Source organism: Saccoglossus kowalevskii, chromosome 12, assembly GCF_978046115.1.
Source record: "Saccoglossus kowalevskii chromosome 12, keSacKowa6.1, whole genome shotgun sequence".
Taxonomy (NCBI): domain Eukaryota; kingdom Metazoa; phylum Hemichordata; class Enteropneusta; family Harrimaniidae; genus Saccoglossus; species Saccoglossus kowalevskii.
Window position 1 is genome coordinate 34696877 of NC_140652.1, and position 26444 is coordinate 34723320.

The 26444-nt window shown below is 37.4% G+C and overlaps 2 protein-coding genes across 2 annotated transcripts in view; both read right to left on the reverse strand.

Annotated features, from left to right (window-relative positions):
* LOC146735757 (neuronal acetylcholine receptor subunit alpha-2-like) overlaps positions 1-1684 on the reverse strand; it is a 77598-nt gene extending 75914 nt beyond the window's left edge. Inside the window, exons 1-2 of the mRNA XM_085506056.1 lie at positions 1636-1684; positions 434-544 (exon numbers count right to left, since the gene is read on the reverse strand). Of these exons, the coding sequence (XP_085362182.1) occupies positions 434-509 (76 nt within the window). The 5' untranslated portion in view covers positions 510-544; positions 1636-1684. The remainder of the gene's footprint in view (positions 1-433; positions 545-1635) is intronic.
* Positions 1685-22354: 20670 nt separating this feature from the next.
* The window catches only part of LOC102804508 (acetylcholine receptor subunit alpha-like 1), a 29681-nt gene continuing 25591 nt past the window's right edge, over positions 22355-26444 (reverse strand). Inside the window, exon 4 of the mRNA XM_085506244.1 lies at positions 22355-23556. Within this exon, the coding sequence (XP_085362370.1) occupies positions 23443-23556 (114 nt within the window). The 3' untranslated portion in view covers positions 22355-23442. The remainder of the gene's footprint in view (positions 23557-26444) is intronic.

The following is a 26444-nucleotide window of genomic DNA, read 5'->3' on the forward strand; positions in this document are numbered from 1 at the left end:
GTATTCAATAGTATGTGAAAGACATAAAACGGCGACATTTAGAATTGAACTAAAGATGAAATGATACATTGGGAATGAACGATTGGTAAGCTGTACTCAATGTCACGAGTCCCCCTAGCCCTCTTTACGCCATCCGGCGGACTAGTAACAACAAGTACGCCTTTATTATGGTTTTTAGGGATGTAATGTAGATTCAGCAACTAGACGACAATGTGTACAATACGACTGTGGCCGTATCTTATACGGAATGTCCATCGAACCTTTGGTATGAAGTCAAAATAAGCTTGTATTTTCCCCCGAGTAGTATAAATGTCTTGTTTAAAAACCTAGCCCACAAGACAGTAGCAAATTTTAGCAATATAAACGCTATGGGCTTACCACTAATGAACAATTCGTAAACACAACGTTACATGCTTTGAATAGAAATGCTTACCTCGTATAAGGTTGGACGTGAATATGCAAATTAGCAAGCATAATCCTTGGCGACAAAACTTCTGCACGGCAGCCATCTTGACTTATTGCTTTCTACTTCACGGTCTTGGAGCTATGATTCAAATTATATAACGCACATGTTAAACAGTATTACAATTCCTCACAGAGCACAGGCGTTTGACATGTCTTTTGTCTTACCAATATGTACCGTTGTGAAACCTGAGTAAGGAAATTGGTTACGTGCGTGAAAGCGAACGGTGATCTCAGACTTTCTACCTCAAGGATAATTAAATACGACATATGTGCATTGTGCAATGATTGCAAAACAGATATGAGAGTCTCAAATCACTTCAAAATGATTACATTGCGTTCTCAAAAAGTTGGTTGGAAACTTCAGATATACCAAACACGTGCTCAACGTCTTGGTTACGTCATTGATAGGTGTGATGAGGATCAATTTATCCAAGTTACCTTAGTAACGAAGATTTCTGTTGAAGCTGAATATCAGTTCATACCAAGCTGTCCAATAGTAGCGCGGTTCTAGTGAAGACGTACCATATGGCCTTGGTGGTGGTGTGGTGGATGTAGTGTTTCCCGAATGCCATTGTATTGTTGGGCCATGTAAAGACAGAACCTTATCTTTAGGAATTTTTTGAATGTAATTATTTAGAAGGCCAATTAATAGCCTGAAATAGACTCATCATCCTTAGCACACATGATATGATGTAATTAATGATTTGTTATCGCTATCTGAAATAAGCACCGTCGCCTTGTACGTTCGAGTTCGACGCCTTAAAGTGTTCCTTGAAAGTACCTCTCGATTCATAAAAACCGTGAGTGTGACAACTCGTTTCTGCTACCGTCGAAGTACACAACTCAAAAACACTTACGTTTTCTAACAGGATTCTCATATCGACAGCTATTTTCAAGTTTATCTTGCTGATTTTAAATGCCAGCTAACAAAACTTCAGCAATAAAGTATGGTCAAAATCTTAGTTACAGTTTCTGTGTTTAGTCCAAGTGACGAACGACGAGCGTCAATGAGTCTGTTTAGAATTGGTATTCAGTTGATACGTCAGTGATCCATGGCGGAATTGCCGGCAGGGAATACTGGGAGTGAAATATACCCGACCACCTAGATAGATCGGAGAGGGAAATAAAGATGGATAAATGGAAGTAGATGCAAATACATGAACAACTAACCTGTTTGGGTAATATGAGAACCCATATTTTGCGACGAGCGACATACAGTGGACGCTCTCAGGACAAAAACACGAAGATCAGCAAGAACCACTCATTGGCTAATGATAGTGGAAAATCAGCAGCCACAATGAAATGATGTTCGATAAATCCGAGCTAGAACCACTTTGGGAGCGGAGATGGTAGTGGAACGGTGATCTAAAGACTACAACGTGTTGAAGAGTACGCGCTGAACGTCAGCCAAGCAAACCTTTAGTGAGAGGACATTTTTAATGAACTTTATGTTTAACGTCAGTCGCGTGATAATTTTATGAAATGTAGCTGTGGCGCTGGCAGCGTGAGCTCGTCGTGATTTAAGTTGAGCTGGAAACGTATTGGTAAATTATTTGACTATTTCGCATTGAAATTAGAGCACTGTCACGTCGTTGGCTATATTCTCTCTAATCAAATATTGACAAAAAGTGACGTCATTATTGACACAGATTAAAAATGCAGGTCGTTGTACAAATTGTTCGTTGAACTATGTTACAATGTTATGTCCTGTTATACGGCGCTGTTGCGCAACATTGTGCGCAAAGATCGTCATTTTGTAAGGAGTGAGTCTCATGCATGCATTCGTACTCAATATGTTTCGATCGTTTCGCCAAAAGTTTCATTCATTGCGTGAAAGAAAAATGTTACGTACAATTCGTCGAGTGTGGCGCTACATGACGGTGACAATTATTGCCGTTTGGCTTTTCACCAGGGTTATCTACACGGTCTGTATTTAATAATTTGACCTTTTTCGACTGTCTTTTACACCTGGGTGTGTTTGTTTGTTGTTTGTTTGCACGTCTAGCGTCCGCGCATTAAAAGGAAAATGACTGCAATCCAGGTTAGAAAAGCAACAGTATGACATCTAACAGAAAAAAAACTCGTCGATGAATTATAATTACACTAGAGATGCCGACTAGCGTTTTTGAAATTTCATTTACGGTGGTTGCTTTCTTTGCCTACTGTGATTACACACAAATTACGTACAAATAGTGGTATTCATAATATATTTGCCGGCACTGATACTCTCATACCGCTTATCGGCGGCGAGCAGTGCAGTAAATTGCCCATACATTACGAATCCTACTCGAATAATTAACGTCGTTGTAGATGTACTCTCAGCATACTACGTATCAAATGACTTTTACCGAGTTTGCATTTGCGGCTCCCTGTTGTTATGCAATCCGCCATTGCACAGGTCATTCAATCTGGGATGTGGAGCTAGCAGTCTACTCTGTTTGATTTGGGGGGTTTTACGATTTTTTTTACGTACGCTCTTAATAAAGATGTCGCCTACTTGCGTCCCCGCGTTTCTGTGCATCTCATTGCGCATACACGTATAGCTTCGAGCGAATAATATAAACTATTAAGAAGCCCTGCGCATGCGTTACTGTGTATTACAAACCATATATTATATTGTGAATTTTCGACTGCTGCTGGCGCTCTAACATGATTTTTAGAATACAGTGAAAAGGGCACATCTAGTTATGGTAATACAGTGACATTTATGCTGAGTATAATTGACATTTTTTACTTATACAATGTTTATTTACTCTCTTTGTTTGATTGTTTTGTTGTTGTTGTTGTTTTTTGTTGGGCTTCCAGTAAAAACATTACAATCAAATAATACCATTTTGTTAAGCCGTGGGACACTTTGCCATTGACCTGCCACACACCGGCATCATTAAACATTCTGGAAGAGTTCCCATTATCACCACTTTTTAACATATTTTATTCAGCTGTGTTCGTTCCAAGGGGACAATTTACATCATCGCATATTGATTTTGTTATTTATATACGAGATTTCAAGGTCACTTTGGGGCAGGCGTTGTGGCCGCGACTTAGTTCCCGGGGCGCCAATGAAAGCTTTCACCAAGCTGTACGTATTCATTATTTATAACACATAAATCATTGTATAGTTAATATTTTTATAACACAGAATAATTAAAATGTGATTTATTATTATAATTGCTAGAAGCAAAACGGAAACTACTTGAGCTCATTACGCAAAGGTTATAAGCTGATCAGTCAAATATCATCGATTTGGTAAATCCGTTATCTGTTTTGTTAGTCCCGGGATTTGGATTTGTTTACTGATTTGAAACATGTATGGATTTATGACCATGTGTGTTTTGGCGGTGTTATTTATCACGTAGGTTTGCCAAGAAATTGCGACTGTCTATACACTGGGAATTCGCTCATAGTGAGTTACCATGGAATGCATCTCAGCGGCAAATCCGCGGGTCTTTCAATTTCACTGAACACATGTCAGAGTCGCATACGGTGAAGCTACGGGACATGCCCCTCTCCATCTGACTTCGTTTATTCATACACGTATTGCCCATAATGCCATGCGACAACGTCTGTTTCAGACCAACACGTGTTGGAGGCGTCAAAACTGAATACTTTAGACATATGGCTCTGATCAAGAGTATCACACAACACATTCATTCATAATGTAAGTATTAAAGGTAGGTTTTATATAAACTGTACCCTGTTGATATTCCGTATTATATCTAAGTTCAACCGAAATGTGATGATATGTTTCGACTACTTCTAAAATATTTAAAATACAGGTCGATATCTCGTTTCATTAACTGGACAGCTCAGTTCCGCGCGGTGTTATCTTTGGATGAGGTCCGATCTTCCCGTGAGGCGTATCGTCTTTCCTTGCTGCACGCACTGAGAGCAATAAGCATGTCCTACATTGCAATAAATTCCGACACAAGCCCTCTGACATCACTGATTAAAAATTAAATTGTCAATTTAGGATGAGCAAGTATTTTGCGATGTTTTACAATCTAAGACGATTCAAGTAGAAAGAAAACAGTGAAATCTGGTGAAATTGATGAATTATGTGACAGGTCTAGGCTTGAATCGTTATTACTCTAGTTTGATGTATTTCAAGTGGACAGCACTGACATGTTTATTAAACGCCTTCTAACACGGATGACAAGTGGGAAGAAATCTCGGCTTGGTGAAATGTCGTAACAAGCAAGTGATTTCATATACAGGATAATGAGATACACAGTTTATAAAAACCTGAAAAGCGAAGACGGTTTGTCACAACTGAGCAGACTGCGTATTGAAGTTCTTGGTATGGAAATTATATACTAGGCCTATATAGTGAGATAAACAAGCTCACATGTTGTATACTGTACTTGTGAATGCCTGTTTTTTTTTTTAGTTCCGAGTTTACAACAACTGTGATTCTGCTCCATGTAGTTATTAGATGAAGTTGTAGTAGGTATGGTATGTTCGTCCGGGTGCATCATCAAATCCGGTATTTGATATAATTTGGTAATTTCTCTTTTAAATATATACCTATGGTGAAGTAGGTCTACCATCTCTTCATCATAGCTCGTAGCTAGTTGTGATAAAATTAAGTAGTACTCCTCTAAATATCGATCTGTGATAAAATACCTCATAAAGTCTACCATTTTTTTTCATCGTAACTTCGTAGCATGTCGTGATAAAATATTTAAAATATGTAACTATTACATCATATCATATTTGCAAATTACATGTTTATTTGAAATGCTGTTGCATTGTGGGAAAACTGTAGTCTTTATGTGCATTTGTTTTTGCATACAAACACTGGTTATCACGCGCGTTATGAATCGTCATCGAACGAGACTGCAGGATGGTGACGTAATCAGACAGATTATCACGAGCACTAGAAACCGGCAAATGGTCTATTAGTTGACTTCGTAGAATGGCAGATGCCACGTCACACTCAACGTGTTAAGTATGTTTAAACAAATTACTTCAAGTAGCCACTATTCGATCTGATCACCCCTCAACGTATCCTGATTCAACTTTTCATTTTCTAAAAACGTGATGTATATTTTCCAAATACTTAAATTTAAGCCAATAAAATGTGCCTCATATTACAGCTATCAGACCAAACAGCTGATATTCTAGCATTGTTGTATTCTCCAGTACCGTACACATATTTGTATAGTTCGGAATATACGTACATCCGTGAATCAATAGCGTGTGTTTCAAATGCTTTCTCTAGGATTTACGTATTGTGATTACTGTGGAATATTTTATACTCGCTTGAAATAAATTGTCGCTATTTTCGTTGAAGGAATGATTCAATGAAAACAAAATCCAGCGAATATACCGTTGTTTCAATATTTTACATTCAACTCCATACAAAACACCCCAAAAATCAATTCAGTGATTTTTTTTTCAATAAAGTATTTTACAGCAACTATTCGAGAAGACACTCGATTCGAACAAACAAGTAAACAGAAACTAGAATAGCTACAGACGCATATATAACTAGTGTAGAGTTGAAATAACAGTAGAAGATACACTAGGTACGGGCTAAGATTTAAGCTAATCTCATATCTTTATCGGATAGACCAGTAGTTAGCACGGGCTAAGGAACGCACACACTTGTTAAGAATATACAAAAATAACCAATCCTTTTAACTATAATTACTCAGTACAGTAACAAGGAAGGTGTACATGTTAGTTCTACAGTTTTAAAACAACGGCAAAGCAAATTCAGAGGTGTCAATTGCTGAATAACAGGAAGTAGCACATTGCACTTGATGTGCTCGCGTTGATTGTCATGCCGGAAAAGGCATACCGATATGAATAGTTATGAATATAATAATAAATCGTCCAAATGAACATTGACGATGGCGTTTTGGAAGCTTAACCAGAGCCACTTTATTAGCCCGTGCTAATTAAAATAAAAAACGGGTAAGATTCAATACGTACTTAGCGTTATTTAGCACGGGCTAAGACATTTTACATTATTGGCCTGTGTTAAGGAGCTGCCCGTGAACGCTAGTAAAAGCAATGATAACAAACGAACATGAGATGCAAAAGAAATCTCAGAAAATGTAAGTAAGGCAGTTTGAGTTGTCGCTATCGTCTGCTAACGTTGTGAATAATAATTATATAATATTTGTTTTAGTTCACACTAAATTCTATTCTATTTTAATAAGATTTCCGAAGCGAACTCCATTGAAGTTATATTTTCACGTGAAAATAAAATCACAACAGTTTACATCTCGTAGATTGTTCAGTGTCAGAACAGCTTGAAACCCCGTTTAAAATTAAAATGTTACATAGTTTTCTTGTCATTGTCAGAAAAATAACCTCATGCCATTGATACACTGGCCCGATATGGCATCTAGGATCGGGTTTCTTTCAAAGTTTGTAGGTGTCATTTTCAGAACTACTAGTATCTAAAATTGTTATATATTGAGTTGATTTTAAAAAAGGCCGAAAGTCTCTGCGAGAAATACGTCGTCACATGACTTGCACGTGATATATATTGCCATTAGATATTGAGTTAACATAATGTAAAAAATAACATACTCTTAAAGTATGTCAGCAAGGAAGGAAAGATATAAAACGTAATGTTATATGCACTGGTGAAAATATATGTTTCAGTAGTGTGTTAAAGCGGTTGCCATGGAAATGCGGAAATGTCATATTACATTGGATCGTCTGTTCCTTCCGTTCAGGGTGCAATGAAAATGTCACTGTATGGAAACGTAATTATAGCGGTTTGAATAGTAAAATACGTTCACGTCGGTGAAAAACTACTCAACACCTATTTGGTGTCTGTCTTGAAGTATGACATATGTAAGTCGTGATGTAACGGCAGTAGGTTAAAAGGAGGTCTCCACTATTGTCTTCAAAATATTGCATACGGTTCAAAATTAATAGGACGTAATTACGTATTAAGCATTCAAAATTGTTTAACAGGATATGTCATTCAAAGCCAGAGCTGAGCCGGTTACAGTATGTTTCAAGTACACTGCAGCCTGCAATACAGAGCTGTGAGTGTTACAGTGCCGTTCAAGTACACTGCAGCCTGCATTCCAGAGCTGCGCGTGTTACAGTGCCGTTCAAGTACACTGCAGCCTGCATCCCAGAGCTGCGCGTGTTACAGTGCCGTTCAAGTACACTGCAGCCTGCATCCCAGAGCTGCGCGTGTTACAGTGCTGTTCGAGTACTCTGCAGCCTGCATCCCAGAGCTGCGCGTGTTACAGTGCCGTTCAAGTACACTGTACACTGCAGCCTGCAATACAGAGCTGCGCGTGTTACAGTGCCGTTCAAGTACACTGCTGCCTGCATTCCAGAGCTGCGCGTGTTACAGTGCCGTTCAAGTACTCTGCAGCCTACATTCCAGAGCTGTGAGTGTTACAGTGCCGTTCAAGTACACTGCAGCCTGCATCCCAGAGCTGTGAGTGTTACAGTGCCGTTCAAGTACTCTGCAGCCTGCAAAACAGAGTTCAGCGTGTTACAGTGCCGTTCAAGTACACTGCAGCCTGCATCCCAGAGCTGCGCGTGTTGCAGTGCCGTTCAAGTACACTGCAGCCTGTAATACAGAGCTGCGCGTGTTACAGTGCCGTTCAAGTACACTGCAGCCTGCAATACAGAGCTGAGCGTGTTACAGTGCCGTTCAAGTACACTGCAGCCTGCATCCCAGAGCTGCGCGTGTTACACTGCCGTTCAAGTACACTGCAGCCTGCAATACAGAGCTGCGCGTGTTACAGTGCCGTTCAAGTACACTGCAGCCTGCATCCCAGAGCTGCGCGTGTTACAGTGCCGTTCAAGTACACTGCAGCCTGTATCCCAGAGCTGCGCGTGTTACAGTGCCGTTCGAGTACTCTGCAGCCTGCATCCCAGAGCTGCGCGTGTTACAGTGCCGTTCGAGTACTCTGCAGCCTGCATCCCAGAGCTGAGCGTGTTACAGTGCCGTTCAAGTACACTGCAGCCTACAAACCGGAGCCACACGTGTTGCAGTGCTGTTCAAGCATTATGTAGCCTGCATTCTGAAGCTAAGCGTTTTGCAGTACCGTTCAAGAACACTGCAGCCTGCAATCTAGAATCTTACATCTTGTAATTCAGAGAAGATTTGGATTATTCTGTGATGTAAATATGACAATAAGCAAAGCCTGCTATAAAAAGCAATGTTAATAGGAAAATTGCCCACAGAGTATTTTGCTTACAGTCCGGACACAGCAATTTCGAAAGATAATCCTGTTACACCTAAAAGACAATTAACGCTGAAAGTACACTGAAAACAGATGCTTACCATTCCATAGAGTACTGAGCTTTTGGGTATAGCTCATCACTCTGAGACAAAATAAATACAATTATCCGAATCACGTATCAAATGGGTCCGATAGTTCTAGTTGTGTTCTCAAACGATCTGATGCCACAATGCAGCGAACTTTTGTTTATGCGAAAGTCAAATAAACCAAAGCCTATGTGACAGCAGTACTGTATGGCTCGAAGCCCAGTTCCTAGATATTCATTTTAAGGTGAAAGCCTACTAATAAATTTAAATACCCAGAATGTATTCAATTTGTACTCCAAACTACTCCAAAGCAATATTGACCTACAAAAAGTAGGGGTTCACCAGCCTTTTGTTTTTTCTCGAGAAGTGATGGTTGTATTTTAGTGGAAAATCGCCATTTTGACACTATTATAACAATTTTACTATAGGTTCTTATGGCAAAAATATGCAATATCTCAAAATCTAGCCTGGTGACATGGGCTGAAGAAATCATATATTGTTAATGATAGATTACTTTTTGTTGTTCTGAATTATTTAAAAAATCTGGGTTTTAAAAAGTGTGAAAATGCAATTTTTCTTGAACATTGTGTTCTATGGAATTGTTCTAAAAATATAAATTTTCAAGAAATATTAGAACACGATTCTCAAACAGCTTAACTGTAAAACACAAAATAATGCTATTTAATTGTACCATGAGACATTAACTTCATGATTGTACATAATAAAGTAATGAACATTGTCATGCGATTTATGACTAATTTTGTCAAAAATTATAACAAGGCTTCTACCTTAATGTGCTTCACTATAATGTACAACACTGGCAAATGTCGAATAGCCCGAGACTGAACTCGTTTTGTTTATAACAATCACAGGAAATGTCGTCACGTAAAACCCCGGATGTATGTTTCGAAGGTGATTCTCACCTCCATGGAAACTACCCACCTAACTTCACACACGTTTGTTCACGAGGCTCTCTCGTTTTAAATTATTCAAACTAGGTAGTTCATAACAACTACACAATCATGAATGTGGGCTATTTTTATTTTATAAATTAACATAGGGACGCGATTTTAAGACATAATTTGAGACTTGGGAATAAGATTCACTATTCAAATTGATGTGTCTGAAATATCTTTTAAATACACCTATTGTAACTTGGATATTTTGTGTGAGGAGTAATATTCATTCAAGGAGTAAAACATATTCCCTTTGATTGGTGACTTAGCTCAGGTGCATTTAAATTAGAGTGTTTTAAATACAATGTATATCTTATATACGTTTCGAGGAATTTAATTCCATTCATTTATGCAGTTGAAAAAATACGTCTGTTTTATTTGATATATGTTAAATATGTTTGCTTTTGTTTTTAATCCGGTAAGCGCGTTCTCCCAAGACCATCTAACACGCGATATTACGTCTAATATATAAATGGCATTTTCACCATGGGTAGGATGCCTACATGTGTGTGTATCTTTAAAAAATAAGTAAGGAAATTCATAAATAAATGAATAAATGTTGAGTTTGAGAGACAAATATTAAATTTCGACATTACGTGAAATCATGCAAATGAAAATGTTTCAAGATTAGTTGGTGTAACGTTATTTCTACTGAATATTGAGGAGAGAGTCCAAGTACAATTTAAGTAATTTAGAAGACAGTTATTCTAATGTGCAACTGCTGAAGAATAAATAGATCAGACTGTCATGAAGTGGAGCACAGTTTTCCCAAAGGAACTCTCCACATAAGAAGGCTATCGTTAAAAGCGATGATCCCGACTACCCATGAGTGTTGTCTTTGCATATCAATGCGCACTAATCAAACCATGCTACATTATGTTCTGCGAATTTCAATGCGCACTCGTCAAACCATAATATGTTCTGTTCTGTGATTCTTGATGACTTCAAATCTGTTTTGATGATAACGTGACTGCCTTTGCATTCAAAAGACATAATTTAGAAACGTATCATAAATTCCGTTTTCGTATTCTGCTCACCATTTAGGGATGTAATATAGCCAAGCTTTTATGCTGCTGTTGTTTTATATTGTATATATATATATTTAGACCAAATTAAAATATGATTTATTGTAAACTAAATTATTTTGTAGCACACTGTATGGCATTTTTTTGTTGTCGATACGCTTGTGCAGCGATTGTTTATGATATATCATAATACATTTTTGTTTATAAATGGAGCTAGTGATGCCTCTAATCCTAAATGCGCAAAATATTTTCACTGTGCGGTCTGAGCTATTTATTTGTAATCACTACGCATGTTAATAGCTCGACCACGGCGTGTTTTAACGTTGTTTTTACAACTGTTTATGACTTCTGGTCGACAACTGTATATTTTGTCTACTTCGCATATGTTCATGCAGACATGCCACAGTTGAGCAAGAACTAGTAATCAAACAGAAAATTGAACAGCGCAAAATACCGCGTCACACCTGGAACGTGATGTTATTATAACTTTGTATCTACTTTCATCAAGATATTCCTTTGATTGCGCAAGGTATCCAAACCGCATGTTAAGAAATAAACACTTTCTAAAATTGTTACGGGAATAGTTTCCTGAAGACCACAAGCACCCTTGATCAGCAAAATGACATTGTTAGTTTATGATTGAGCGTCTGCATCACCTCAGTTTGCAGTATGCTTAACAATGCACGTATGGTGCGGGCATCTGGTTTCAAAGGAAATAATAAAAAATGATGCGACACTATATCTCATGGATTAATACTCTCGAAGTATTCATCAACAGGCGGAATCAAACAATATATTATAAACAAAATATTGCACCTATAAAAGGACAGCAGCCGATAAAAAATGTCGTGACCTTTACGTGAACTGTAAAACAACGCACGGAAAAAGTGTCTGCGTCGCATTCGATTCCGTTAGACCGTGAGAATAGAAATATGAATGTAATTGGAGCATCCTATACCAGTTATTCGAACTCCCTGAACGACAAATATTGTTATTGCAAGTGATAGACGTCAGCTCTACTTCAAATCTTGACGAGATATATGCTTTGTACAAGTAGCTTCTCTCTTCTACTGCCAATAGAGACAGTCAGTGCACTGAGAATAGCTATGATACATTGCTCGGGCTTCGAACCTAGAATAAAGGGCAACACAGATTGTTGGTGTTGTTTAACGTTCTCATTTTTTAATTCGAATTTTAATTTAGAGTTACGTCCGCTTATGGTAATTCATCATTGATATTAAATTCCCAGTTATTAACTCAAAATTAGGTTAACTGTTCAAGTTACTAAATGTGGACGTTATACAACAACGCAAATTTGTGTTGCTCGTAACTGGATTTTCGGTAATTGAACATCGAGTCACAATTTGAATGTGGTTTTAAAGATAGTGAGCGTGGTTTTTTTAAAATATGGGCATGGTCATTTACGAAAATGATGTTCGTCAACTACCATCAACTATTTGTGGTTTACGCTCATCAGCAACAACAACAAATAATAAGTAAGATTATCTTTATATGAGAGTCGGACTCGTAATAAAGCATCGAGAACTTTGTAACTGGATTTTGAATATTAACCAATCTCTGGGTTCTTTTAAAATACTTAATGGACACCTTAATGTGGCTATGTTAAAAAACATTGAATCAACTGCCACGATTTATCGTCTGAAAAGATAAATATCACATTGACTGCTACATAGATTATAATTATCGACGAAGCGTGGCTTATAACGACCTAATTACGATATAATGAGAACTGTACTTTTTCCGCAATTACCGAACATCACTTTGTAACTTGATGAAGACAGAGTTTAAGACAGAGTTTAGACGATAAACTATTTAGAGTTAAGACATTACAACGCATTAAGGCACAGTTGTACATTTCCATCGATGCTATACTTTGACCTGTCTCCATCACTGAGTATATGGCAGGTATAGGAGGTTCACACAATGTCTCCATCACTGAGTATATGGCAGGTATAGGAGGTTCACACAATGTCTCCATCACTGAGTATATGGCAGGTATAGGAGGTTCACACAATGTCTCCATCACTGAGTATATGGCAGGTATAGGAGGTTCACACAATGTCTCCATGTTTGTGAAAGAAAAAGTTGACGATAAATCTAATCTGCATTTAAAGACAATGTCGTTCCACTTCGATAAATTAATTAGACTAGTTGTTGGACCCGATAATGTAATAAATTTCTGATATTGTATTATTAACCGATAATGTAACACAAATTAACCGATATTGTAATAAAACCCGATAATGTAACAACTCGCAACCAATAATGTAACAAAAATGGCAACCGATAATGTAACACAAAATAACCGATAATGTATTAGATTGATTTTTCAACCGATAATGTGACACAAAATAACTGACAATGTAATGTATTTTTTCCGATTATTTTTTTATGATACGAGATCATTCTTGAGATGTTTGTGGAATTATCAATAGGAGGGAACTAGAAGAGACAACTTTTTCACATTTATTCTAGTAAAACAATAGAATAGTTGAACTACAAAAAAATAATGCGACACGTATACGTCAGACAAAATGATGTCTATCATTTATAATAACATTTATAAATCACATGCAAACTAGTGTTTGTATGTTGAACTTCCGCGTACACTCGCCAAGATACGCACAAACAGAGGTGCTCGTGATATTGCTAGGTTGTTGTATTTGTTTATAAATGTATTATTTTTATTTACTGATAGTTTCTGCAATATGACCTTTAGTATCAGTATTTCAGAGGATCCCGTGACTTCCAACAACAGATAATGTCAATAAGATAATTGTAATATGTATGAAATATACGGTGGGCGGGAGTCGGCCACCATTCGCCACTCCGAAAATAGTTTCGACCACACCCATGTTTTATATCCTACATTATATTATATTCCTGCAGTTATATATATAATATAATACATATATTTAGATTTAATTAATGAGTGTAAATATATTTACTAATATAATAGCGAATTTTTATGTATTTACATGTGGTTTTAACTCATACGCGCATTTATATTCATTTACCAATTATAACTCGCACCTTGCAAGTACGGCGTCACCTGCACATGCGTCAGATGACCATAGCGTGTCAATGTTTACAAACAAGCGTCTACCCATGAGTCTTTGCGTTTTTTGCGTGTGTTGTTATCGTCGCTTGGGACTCAATTCCCGCGCGTGCGCAGGTGGCGACCCTTTCGCTTTAAATTACATCATTACGAAAATAAACACAATTGAATACAGGTTACGAAAATACCCTTTGCCGATACTCTCATGTCATATAAAGCCTGCCGCTGGGCATGATGTGATTTCACCCATTTCTAGGAGGATAAGCATTTCAAATACAAGAGCGTTGTAAAGCATTCAGTTTTCTTGTCGGTGGTCGAATACACATTGAATGTGGTATCAAAGCCAGTAAAACGTTCGGAGAAGGAAGTGATCACGGCACGCACAGAAACTAAAGCAGTTATGTGAGTGTCCTTTGAAATCCTCTCAAAAAAGCAGGAAATGCCATTTCAGAAAGTTTAATTTTCAAAAGAACCCCGCAAGCAAATTCCTGGCTACGGGCATGCTACGAAATGAGGAACATCACTAAATAACTGACGACATAAATGCCACTACTGCGTAGCAATTGTAAAGATAATAAATCGATTCGTGCTATGTGAATTCACAGCTGCGATTGGATAATAACTTAACGCGTTAAATTGCATAGTTTAAATTTTTCCCTATGGATTCTTTTCTAAATATCGACCCAAGATCGATCTTTTCCGATGAGATAGTTGTTGGATGTATACTAACTTAACACTTCTCGATTCTCAGACGGACCATATGGGGCTATGCGCATACACCGTGTTACAAAACAGGAAATAAGTTGAAGCTATCGTTTTGGATTGTCAACATGGTGGAAGGAAATGTTCAGACATTTATAGCGACGAGTACATGTGAATATCGATACTATAGTACAGGTGTTCGTCTCTATGATAGCCAAACACGCCAAAATAAAACGCCACTGTAATCAAATATTTTCGCTTTCCACCCTTGGCCGAAATATCCGGGGCTGAAACGTCCTGGCCGAAACGTCCGTCCACCCTAAAAACAGTAATAATGTCCACGCTACACGTAGTACGGGCTAAGATTTAAGCTAATCTTATATTTCTGCATATCGAATAGACCCAATTTCGTTCACGCACGAGAGGAATCAGGGGTTAAAACGAGCTAATGAGGAATTCAAAACACTTGTTAAAACGCAGTGGTCGTCGCGTTGCGCATGTACGACGTTTGTGTTGATAAACATTGATTTTCCCACAATCTAATGCGCTCTTCAAATGGAAATTACAAGTATGAGGTTTGACCTGGGCCCGACATGCACTGAATACGACCGACGACTCCTTACCTTCCAATCACATAAAATTATCTAATTCAAGTTTGGAAACGTCTCAAGTTGTACTCGTTGATCTGCGCAACGGTCAAAGTCGCCATCTTTGTTTATATGAGACCAGCAATATATCTCGCGACTACCGCCCTTTAAGAATATAACAAATCTTCAGTCATTTCAACTATGATTACTCAGTACAGTGACCAGAAAGGTACAAGTTCAACGGTGATAAAACAATACCAAAGCAAATTCAGTAGCACGGAGTCTCATCATCGGTTCATTTTCTCTTGGGAACAACATCTCTTGATGTGCTCGCGTTGATTGTCATGCCGGAAATGACATACCGAAATGAATAGTTATTAATGTAATAGTAAATCATCCAAATGAACATAGAATGCAATGGCGTTTTGGGCGCTTAGCGTATCTCGAGCGGGTCTTAAAACGGACCAGATGTCATCTGGACTTGGCGATTCGTAGCCCGTGCTGAGTGTTCACGCACGTTTCCTTAACACAGGCTAAGGTATCTGCCCCCCCCCCCCCCCGTGCTAACGAGCTGTGCGCGAACGCTAATATTGACTCGCCTACAGCACTAAATCAGTTGCTGCTTCGCGGAGAAGAAGGGCAAAAAATCAGATTTGTTGGTCCCGTCCGTCTCTAAACAGTAAAAAACTTGCAAATATGTTATTACATTATCGGTTACCGTCTTGTTGCATTAACGGTTGTTCAAAAAATATATTACATTATCACTTATTTTGTGTTACATTATCAGTTGCGATTTGTTACATTATTGGTTTTTATTACAATATCGGTTAATTTGTGTTACATTAACGGTTAATGGTACATGTCGGTAATTATTACAGCACTAGTACTAGTATGCGGTAGTGATATTTGGGGAGACGAGAGCTCTTACAAATCTGACAAGATGCTCCACACTTTACGATTCATCCTAGGAGTGAGGACAAACACTCCCATAATATCAATTTATGAAGACTTTGCTCAATTTCCAATAGATATTTGTATCAAAAGACAAATGATTAAATACTATAACCGAGTAATGAACACACTAAACAAATTTGTGAAGGAAGCAGAGTTATTAAATAGCAACCTAAATAGTAAATGGTATTGTGCTTATAACTTCCCAAGTAGACATGATTAATAAAACGCAATTAATAGACACAGACGTTACAATAACAAAACTAAACGATAATTGACAAAAAACGTAGGAAAAATATCCATCTCTCATTGGAAAAAAACGTAATTCCGATAACATTAAAAATAACAAACCCGGGAAAAACAAACTGAGGACATATAGACAATTCCGCAGAAAATGTTTGAAATGGAAAATTATTCAACAATATTTATCTACGAGAGTCAATCTCTCGGTTCCGTTTAGGTAACCACGACCTCGAAATCGAAACAGGCAGGCTTCCAAAACGTCTGGAAGCAAATAAATGATTTCACAAATTTAACAGAAGCGAACAAAATTATACTGATAAATGACATAAAATCATTGCAATGAATATTACATTGGCCAAATTTATAAAAAAAACAAATAGATTATAAGACAGTAACATCTCTTGTTGGCTTTGCATAGCCACAATCATTTTAAACATTGCATTAAAATAAGACGGTTGTACCCCATAGTATAATTATAGATGTATTGTAATGTATTTTTGTATGTGAATCTCTTAATTTGTAAATGTAATTTTGTAACTTGTGTACACTTTTTATCTTTTACTGTTAATTTGACTGTTACTTTTTTATTGTCTTGTAGTTTTAGTGACATTACTGATGTACTTTCCAATAAACAAACAAAACAAACAAACAAACAAACAAATAAATAAATAAATAAATAAATAAATAAATAAATAAATAAATAAATAAATAAATAAATAAATAAATAAATAAATAAATAAATAAATAAATAAATAAATAAATAAACATGTCTCCTAATGATACTTTCTCTAAGATGAATATGACAACTTTATTCCTCCGTTGCATATTGCTTCCCATTGCGGCTAATTAATAAGTACTTGACTTTAACATTAATTCTTGAACGTTCCCCTAATTATAGACAAGGCTCTGTCCATCGATGCATCTGGGATCCTACGTCTATCGCACAAAGCAATCCGCCTGCCGTGACGTATCGTTAAAATCAAATCGTTCCATAATTCGCCTTGGGGTACCTCGAACTCGACTACTTTCGTTCAATTATTACGGGCACATTCTATTTATTGCTCTGAGTGCCATGTCTTACGTCGACATTGTGCCGGTGAGTCATGACAACCAAAGGTCTCCAGGTGAAGTCGTATGGTAATATAGATGTTTATTCCAAACAAACATTTAACATAAATACTTAAACATAACTAGAAAATAAGAATAGTAGTGAGACAGTCAAGATTCGAGTTGTAGTTGAGACATTGATGACATCAGATTCAACCGGCTGTGTTTCTGTGTTTTATTAATGATTTTGCACGAGTTTCGCTTGCTTAGCAATGTAACGATCGATCACGTGATTTCCCGGTAGGCTATTGTTGCCTGGGAACACTGTTGCGACTCCAATAATGAGCAATAAGCAACAACTGTTGAATAAAAGATTTTAATTTAATATGTCACTGAATAAATATGTGTAGGAAACACCACGGGACAGTAGAATGTTGTGAAAGCGTGGCTCTAAACAACTCCCGAGACCCCATGGTATAAGCTACTTTTGCACTGGCTTCTTCCATTCAATTTGCAGCACTAGACAACGTCAACATATTCTTTCTATCCAAATATCATTCTCTAATTCCCATCATCTGCTCACACTAACCACTGAGGATCAAAACCAGACCTGCTTTAAGACTTCACTGCTTAAAAAATCTCCTCCTGAACACACTGACATTTTAGCCCAGCTGCTTTAAAGTTTACAGTGTTGAATTATGACTAGTAACATCATGGCTTGGCTCGATTGCTGATTGGTTGATTACTGCTATCACTTGGCCAGTGTACACATATATTCAAGGCATTCATGGTAATCATTCTTAGCCAATCAAACGGGACAACATAAACAACAATTGGCCGTTCATAGATTCGTCAATTACTGGCAATGACCAGCGGTCTTTTCGGTTATAGAGCTATGCCATAGTAAAGCGAAATTCGTGATCACACTCTGCACAGTATGAAACCAATATAACGACCTTGATCAAACTAGGTTATCCAAAATGACGTATCGCACAAATCCAACTACACTGTCGAATGTGATTATCGCACAAATCCAGCTACACTGTCGAATGTGATTATCGCACAAATCCAGCTACACAGTCGAATGCGATTGTCGCACAAATCCAACTACACTGTCGGATATAAAGTATTGCACTAAACAAAAGTATCTGTAAAAAAATTGTCAAAAATGTTGACAATTTACATGAACCATGTAGTAAATTACCTTTTATCGATTGAATGCAGAGAAGTTTTATTAAATATTGTTAACCTGGAATTGCCGCTAAGTAAAACATCACGTACGTGCATTCCCGTCTGTATCGTGGAACATAAATATGTGCGTGTACAGATGTCCTAGTTGATATATTTGATTAAATAGATGACTTAAAATAATAAAACATGTATTCTTATATAAATAGTGTCACGTCTATTTTAACACAGTGAGTGAAATACCAACGTCCAATTTGCTGAAATTCATTTAAACCGAAATATCAATGGCAATAGGAACATGAATAGGCGCGGCTTTTGAGGAATACAATGGAATTTATGCCCCAAGGCCTATACCATGATACTGGGTAATTTGAACTAAATAATTGAATTATAGATACTCAGTTCGTGCTTTCAGTCGAGGAAAATCTATATGCACATATAGAAGATTAATATATGAGACATGTTTCATTAGGCCATTCCTGGCGTGGACACAGACGGCAACAAAAGATTTGATCTTGAAATTAATGACATCATCGTTTGGTGGATGCCGAATGTAGTTAATTTTTACGATTTCATTCTTAGAACGAGATTGAGTTGATACAATCATGTGACTGTAAAGCCATTAACACTCTATGTGAATTTAAATAGTAAACGTTGTGTTTTCTTTAACCACAATTACGTCTAAAAAGAACCTTTTTCGAGAGTGGACATCCCCACACAATATACTGCGTTACAGGTGCACCACTTAGTTATGGACATATGCATACTATAATATTTAATGAATATTCAAAGAGCACATAGAACACATACTATGTAAACGTGAGGTCGAAGAATGTGTTAGAATGGATTCCAGTCCATGCCCATGTGACTCTATCACGGGTGTAATAAAGTAAATTATACAAATTGTAATACTGGTCAGGTAAAGAGTGGTGTGACAGAGATTGGAATTCGAACAACCAGCCGGGGCTATGTATGATAAAAACTGGAAGGATGAACAGCAATCCGGGACTAGGTTCGAAGAAGTGAAATACTGGACACTGGATAGCTGTCTGAGGCGAGGGGTGATATACACATGAATACAAGGCAGCCAGCCAAGGCGAGGAATGATAAGATTGGAAATCCATTGTAGTACATTAGTTCTATGTTAAATCAAGTTTACTGGAAGTAAATGCCTAAGATTCATGAAATATGTTCGCGAACTTTCTGACCCCATGCAAAGACTATATTCCACCGAAATGAAATGAAACGATAGCACAGTAAAGACGCGGATGTCGTATGACCGATGACGTATAGCTCAATTTTCCCATCAGACTGCTATTTAAACACACGCCCTCTATTTACGCATACTGTGTGAAGAAAAAATAACACTATTTTTCAAAGCCCTAGTAAATTATCAAAATCACAAACAAATGATATTTAAAAATGTTAATTTCATCTGAACAATATTTTCAATGATAGAGTGATTTGTGTATAGCGGTGTTTCGATAATTCTGTGATTATATTTAAAAAAACATACGAACTGTGGGAATAACATCTGTGACCTCATTTGTGACCCAATGTGTGACCTTGCTTATGGATGCAATTTATATTCGTGAGTACATAACTTCTAAATATGAACACATGTCAGAGATTCAATAAATTGAACACGAATCAAAATGGCATACAATTTATTTATTTATTTGCTGGTAGCTAGCATCTGTACTACTCCTACCAAAACGAAACAAAATGTTGCGAAAGATGTAATCTCTGAAATATCTAGTCTTGCCCACTGAGGGCGACATTTAGATTTATTAAGGCGCCAGCATGAGTTGCTGGCCTTACATTGACCTCGATGAGCGACGTCACGCATCGCCATTGTGTCAAATCAGCACATACAATAATCGGATTATTGTGTTTATAAGAAAAGATTGAAATTAAAGTATCCGCTCTCCCGTGAAATTTTACAGTATAAATGAATTTAAAATTAAATTGATATCTTCGTCACGTGATTTTCGACGTGCATGCTGCAGAAGTATTTTTATTATGTGCGTATTTTGAAAAAAGCATATTTCTGGATTTAAAATTAATTGCGTGTTAGATGTAACTACGTTGTTCAGACATTCACAAGTAATTACATGTGTGCGATACTATTTAAGTGATGGATATTAAAGACAATATTTCGTTATTGATGACGTAGCGCACAAACATGAACTAAATATGTGCCCTAAAGTGTTACTATATATTTTGATCTACTGCAAGGTGTTATTGATTTCAAGCAACAATCGAAATTCTGTGGTAATAATATCGCAATATATCAACACCAGCGTGAGTAATGTGATGAACACGCTTGCAAAGTATTCTACCGCCCTCAAATGTCATGGCGCATAAACAACACGAGGCTAATAACTAGTAATCGTCTCGGCATTTGATTGGTAAATCTAGTTCTCATGTTTATCTGACGTCACTGATTACGTTTCAATCACAAAGATTTGATACATTAGACTTACTAAACTGCTGTGTGCTACTATTACTATAATCGATAAGAATTGTCGAATCACCACACAATGTGAACGTGGTGACTCACTGGACGTCATGTTAACCCAGCATTACAAATAGGTGTCCTCGGGGGCGGACATCCGGGCATTTTCACCGCCTAGCAACCATCGCGGTGAAAACAACGGCCAAAAACTCGCAGAAAATGGTACTTTGGGACGGTTGTTGAGACTCCCATGAACAGTGTAACAAGATTAGCCCTACGTGTGTAACATATATAAATTTGGTTGTTCAGGATTACTTCAAAGTTGAGTTTGTGTTGTTTTCTCGAATTTTCACCGGCTCCACCGGCGTTCCACAGCAGCGCGCACAGAGCCCATAGAAATGCATGTACAGTGGTGCGCGTCGTAGCAACGTGGAACGTCTTGTGACATAGCTCCGCCCCCGAGGATACGTAAAACAGGGATTATAATGTTTTCAAGTAACCTCTGGAGCAAGATGGCGAATACTGATTATAGCTGCGCATTGGATTTGTGCCCATCTGTATTCGGGCACAAATTAGTGTCACTGGTTGAAACAACACAGTACCATATCATGTGATATTATTTTATTAAAATTTATACCTGTGGCATTATCAGTGTTTTACTTGCCAATGTTGAGGGCGCGCTTACATTATGTTCAACCCACGAGTATCTCAGAACTGAACATAGCATGATATTACCGATTGTCCATAGTGAGGTCACTAAACGAAACGAAGTAACCAACGATTTGACGACCAAGATTTAAGTAACCTTCACTGGATGCTAGTACAATTGATACACCGTATATGCAGTAGACTTGTGCGTATATGAAATGTACTCAAGACGTCTGTCCTTTGCAGCTGAAGCAAACCCAATGACGATGAACTCAATAACAACTTATATAAACTACAAGTTGTAAACGTTTCTGCTGTGTTTAATACGCAAACATCATTGGGACATTATCCCATTGTTCGCACTTGGTGGATTTGAACATATTTAACACATCGCAGGATATTTTGATTATTAAGTAGCAATACATTAACGTTAAAAAAGTTTTCAAAAAAAATTCACTTTCCGTCACATGACTAGAGCCATTGACTAAAGGTTTAAATAATAATACACGAAATAATGTCACCATGAAAATTGTCCATAACCATATTTTTATTTTATTTTTGATATTCTGTTGATATTAATGAAAACAAGGAGGCAATTACATACTAGTACACGCTTTTATAGGTTGCACCCCCTAGCGGCGAAGTTTTTTCGTGACGTAAATAATCGTGATCGAGCGGACGGTAAATTGTATTTCGGACTTGCCTGTGCAAATGATAATTTGAAATGATAAAATACAATAACACAATATTTTTTATTTATTAACTTTATTCAGAAACGAATATTCGTAGAGCAAAATTTAAAATAACGTCACAGACTGCATAACATTGCTACATATACTAGGCAAGCTTGGAGAGCTAGCGCTCTCTATAGAGTTGAGATACAAGTCTAAAGAAGTCTACCAGTAGACTCAATAAAATTAATAAGAGCGAACATATCACGTGATTTGACGTCACTGTTATTATTGTTTATGTACATATAAGACGACTAGCACCCGGCAGTCAGAATAACATACAAAAACTTGAACTTCAAAATTTCGTTAATAAAACATTTATGAAATCGTACACTCAAGTTTCAGCGATCAATACTTTTTGAGAAATAGTATTTATGTATTTGACGTTATTCACATATTATTAAGTAGTCATGAATTATGCAAATGTATAAATGTACATGCACGGTTTATGGGCATGGATGTACGACTCAGGTTTATTTGAGCCGTCTGACTCAGTTAATATTAATTGAACCATTGTTTTAGACTTCTCCTGGGTCTGGTTTATTGTGCCACATCCTAACATAGGAACCGAGCAAATCGAGACAAGTTTCATGTCTTTTTTTAACAATTCGGCCATTTTAATGAGAGCGTATTTTATCATTACTTGCATGTAAGAAAAGATGTAAAAGTACTGCCTCCACGTCACTCGGATGAATAGCTACTAAATACCAATAAGCAGGTGTTATAGATTCTGCTGAATCGTTGCCGATGACATTCATTCTGTCGATAAGAGACGCCAGACTGACGGCATCCGGCGATTGATGTAATCCCGCACTGTGCAAATCGTTGATATGTTAGCTGTGCTATATGCCCCGCTACGACCCGATGTGTTCTACCTGTTGATTACGCTCTCACTGTGTATTCAAGTGTAACTATCTCATATACAGAAAATGACGTAATCTGCGGAAGGATGAGTTCTGTACTTTATGATCTAGTAATCCGTAATACGTGAAGAGAAAATGACATCTTATAACGTCATCGGTGGTAGACAAAATAGTAAAGTACGGAGAATGATGACGTATTATAACATACTCTTATGTAGGTCCATCTATCGGATTATGACATATTATGACGTAATTTGTGGCAGTATAAGTCCAGCGCCGATGAGGAAAATTATGACAAATACTACGAGTAGAATACGGTCCAGCACTGCAGCGAGGTCCGCCCATTCTCTGTACATCTGAAAAGAGTAATTAAACTTCGTTAGATTGATTGATGTGGTTCTAAAATTGATATATTTACAATTAGACCTAGTCCAAATTATTATGCACCTATGAATAGAAGCATGAAACCTAGTATAATTATCGCATATGTATTCATTTTCTAACATAGTGTCAGATGAACAGCGCCGCCTAGTGGATGATAACGCTAAATATTTAAACTTTAAATATATTGCCTAGCAACCTTCATCTCTTAACCTTACAAGTACAGCTCGCTGAAACAGTTTACTTTTGTGTTGTAACATATTTTTTTATGAAGGTAAGACCCGCTTTTCACACCTTTTGATACGAATTGTCAACAAACTAGAAGGCAACGTGGTGTGTACATATGGGTTTGCACAGTGTCACAGCGTGCGTTCAAAAGATTGTTTTCTCACCGACAACTGCAGTGTTTATTCTTACTAACTAGAAAGTTTACATTACTATTTATACTGTTTTATGATCACCATTTTTTTTTAATCTGAAAAAAACATTCATTCATAAATTAATTCGAAATCCCTATAATTCGAGACCTATAATTATGAACAGCAAAATAACTAGGGATAAAATAAAGCGTGTAGCAACTTGAAAACTGCGTCATTTTTATCAAATTACCTTCACCGTCGAGTCCACCACCGGTCTTATCGTGAATCGTATTTTTCCGTTAACCCACGTAATAACAGCCGGGATCGTACCATGCCAAAGATTGAAGTGTAATATTTCACCCAGGCCTAAACCTAAACGTACAAGCGCCTAGTATATTAAGACCAATTATGAATAAACATAAGATCTAACATCAAACCACTTTTCTATTGCTGTCATCTCAGACTGACACCAACCCATTTCCAATGCAGCAATACATTCAATTTGACAGAGTGGCAAAGAAAGTATTGTACTTTATATACATATTGTGTTTGGTGTGTTATTTATGCATTTAGGAGTTGGATTGTAGAAGATTGCGTTTTTGGAAAAAAAACTATCGAAACGAGTGATAGTAGCGACATTAGCATTTCCCATCATACACTGCGGATTATACGTTTTACTCTGTTGTCTGTGGTAAAATATTCACTTCTACATATTTGTTACTGCTATACGCTCATGAATATATCCCCCAGCTGGTACATATACAAGTGTGTGTGTGTGAGTTATACAAATAAGATATGTAAGTGGTTGTTTCCCGGCAGCACATATGCACATATATGCACATATGGAGACTGGGAAAAAGATCAAAAATGGCTACAACTGAATGTTTATCAGTATTGTCGATCTGTAATCAGTTCATCGGCACAAAATTTGAGTCCATGAATGACGTGGATCCAATCTTTAGTTAGATAACCAATAATTTCTTATATACGACGGAAACACTTGCGTAGTTGCTTATTTTGGAATTTCTAGTTCAACATCATAAACAATTGTTACCGGGAACTTACATAATAATTTTGCTGTGAAACAAGCCTTAGTCTTACGACCTAGTTGTTGTATTGTCCGGGTTTCCTAGCCGATCTCTGTCACTCATCATGCCGATGTGCACGGCCAGACCGACCCCCGACTTTCGGATTCACCCTGTTTTTTCTTAATCTAATTAAAACACGAGTAAAGCAAAGACTCAATGCGAGTCTGTGGGTCAGAATAATATAAAGGGAACATGTTAAATGATTTTTGGTACAATTAACTGGGATGTTGTGTGCATCGTCCGACATACACTATACCACAGGCTGCTGACTGTACAATCAGAAATGTACACACTTCTTGACTGCCAGTTTGTAACAATCTTTATCGTGAGGTGTGATTGAAACTGATCTTACCCCCATCTGTCCCATTACAAAAGTAAACAATTGTGTTACTACTACGGAAAGTTGCTCTGATTGGTCAATTCTAATACAGCTATTATAGGTTTGAAGCATTAGACAAGTCACGTGATATATGTCCTTTAATAAAATGCAAAAGCTGTGGTATTCGGTGGGTACCTGTATCAAGAGTTATTTGTCAATTGCCAAGCATCATCAAGTGGTTTCCGCGGCTTGGGTTGTCCTAACGACGTCGAACCATCACACGTGAGATTGCTGAATATGAACTGTGAAACCCACATTGGATGTAAAGTATATTTCAATCATATTAAAGGGCGGTAGTCGTCGCGCCACGCATGCGCGAGATATACATGTATGGGTCAAATATGAACAAAGATGGCGAACAAAGATGGCTGTTGCTCAGATCAATTAGTACAAACTGAGACGCTACCAAGATTGGAAGTTACTGAAATTGTCATCGTCGACAAATAATGCAAGTCGCACCAGGTCAACCCTCATACTTTTAATTTCCATTAGAAGGGGCATTGGATTGTGGGAAAAACATTGTTCATCAACACAAATGTCGCACTGCGCAGTGCGACGATAACCTTCCTTTAATCGGAAATGAACACCAGACTATTGGAACACTTTTGTGTGGCCATGATGTCCCTTTGCAATTTGTAGGTGCTGTTCTTATTTTGATAGGAACCCTAAAATTCACCGTAGCAACGCACAGTTTTGTGAGTTTTCTTTTATAGAGAGCCGCCACGTGTTACTGGTACGCATACGTACACTCCTTGTATAGTTGAACGAAGATAATTTATATTGCTCTGCAAATATAAGAGCAAACGAGTGAATCAACAACCACGTCTTCACGGCAGAAAAAAAAGCAGTCAACAAGTCGCCTTTTATCCCAAATATTCAGTACGTCTCTAATTACAGGAACTTCTCAAGTGCGGTATATTCAGGTACTCAAGATGACAATGCGAAGCAGAAAAGATTACGCGTACGTGTGTGAGAGGGCGAGGCAACCCACGGTTCAACACAATTACCATGAAACAATACGTCGAGTATTCATTGAG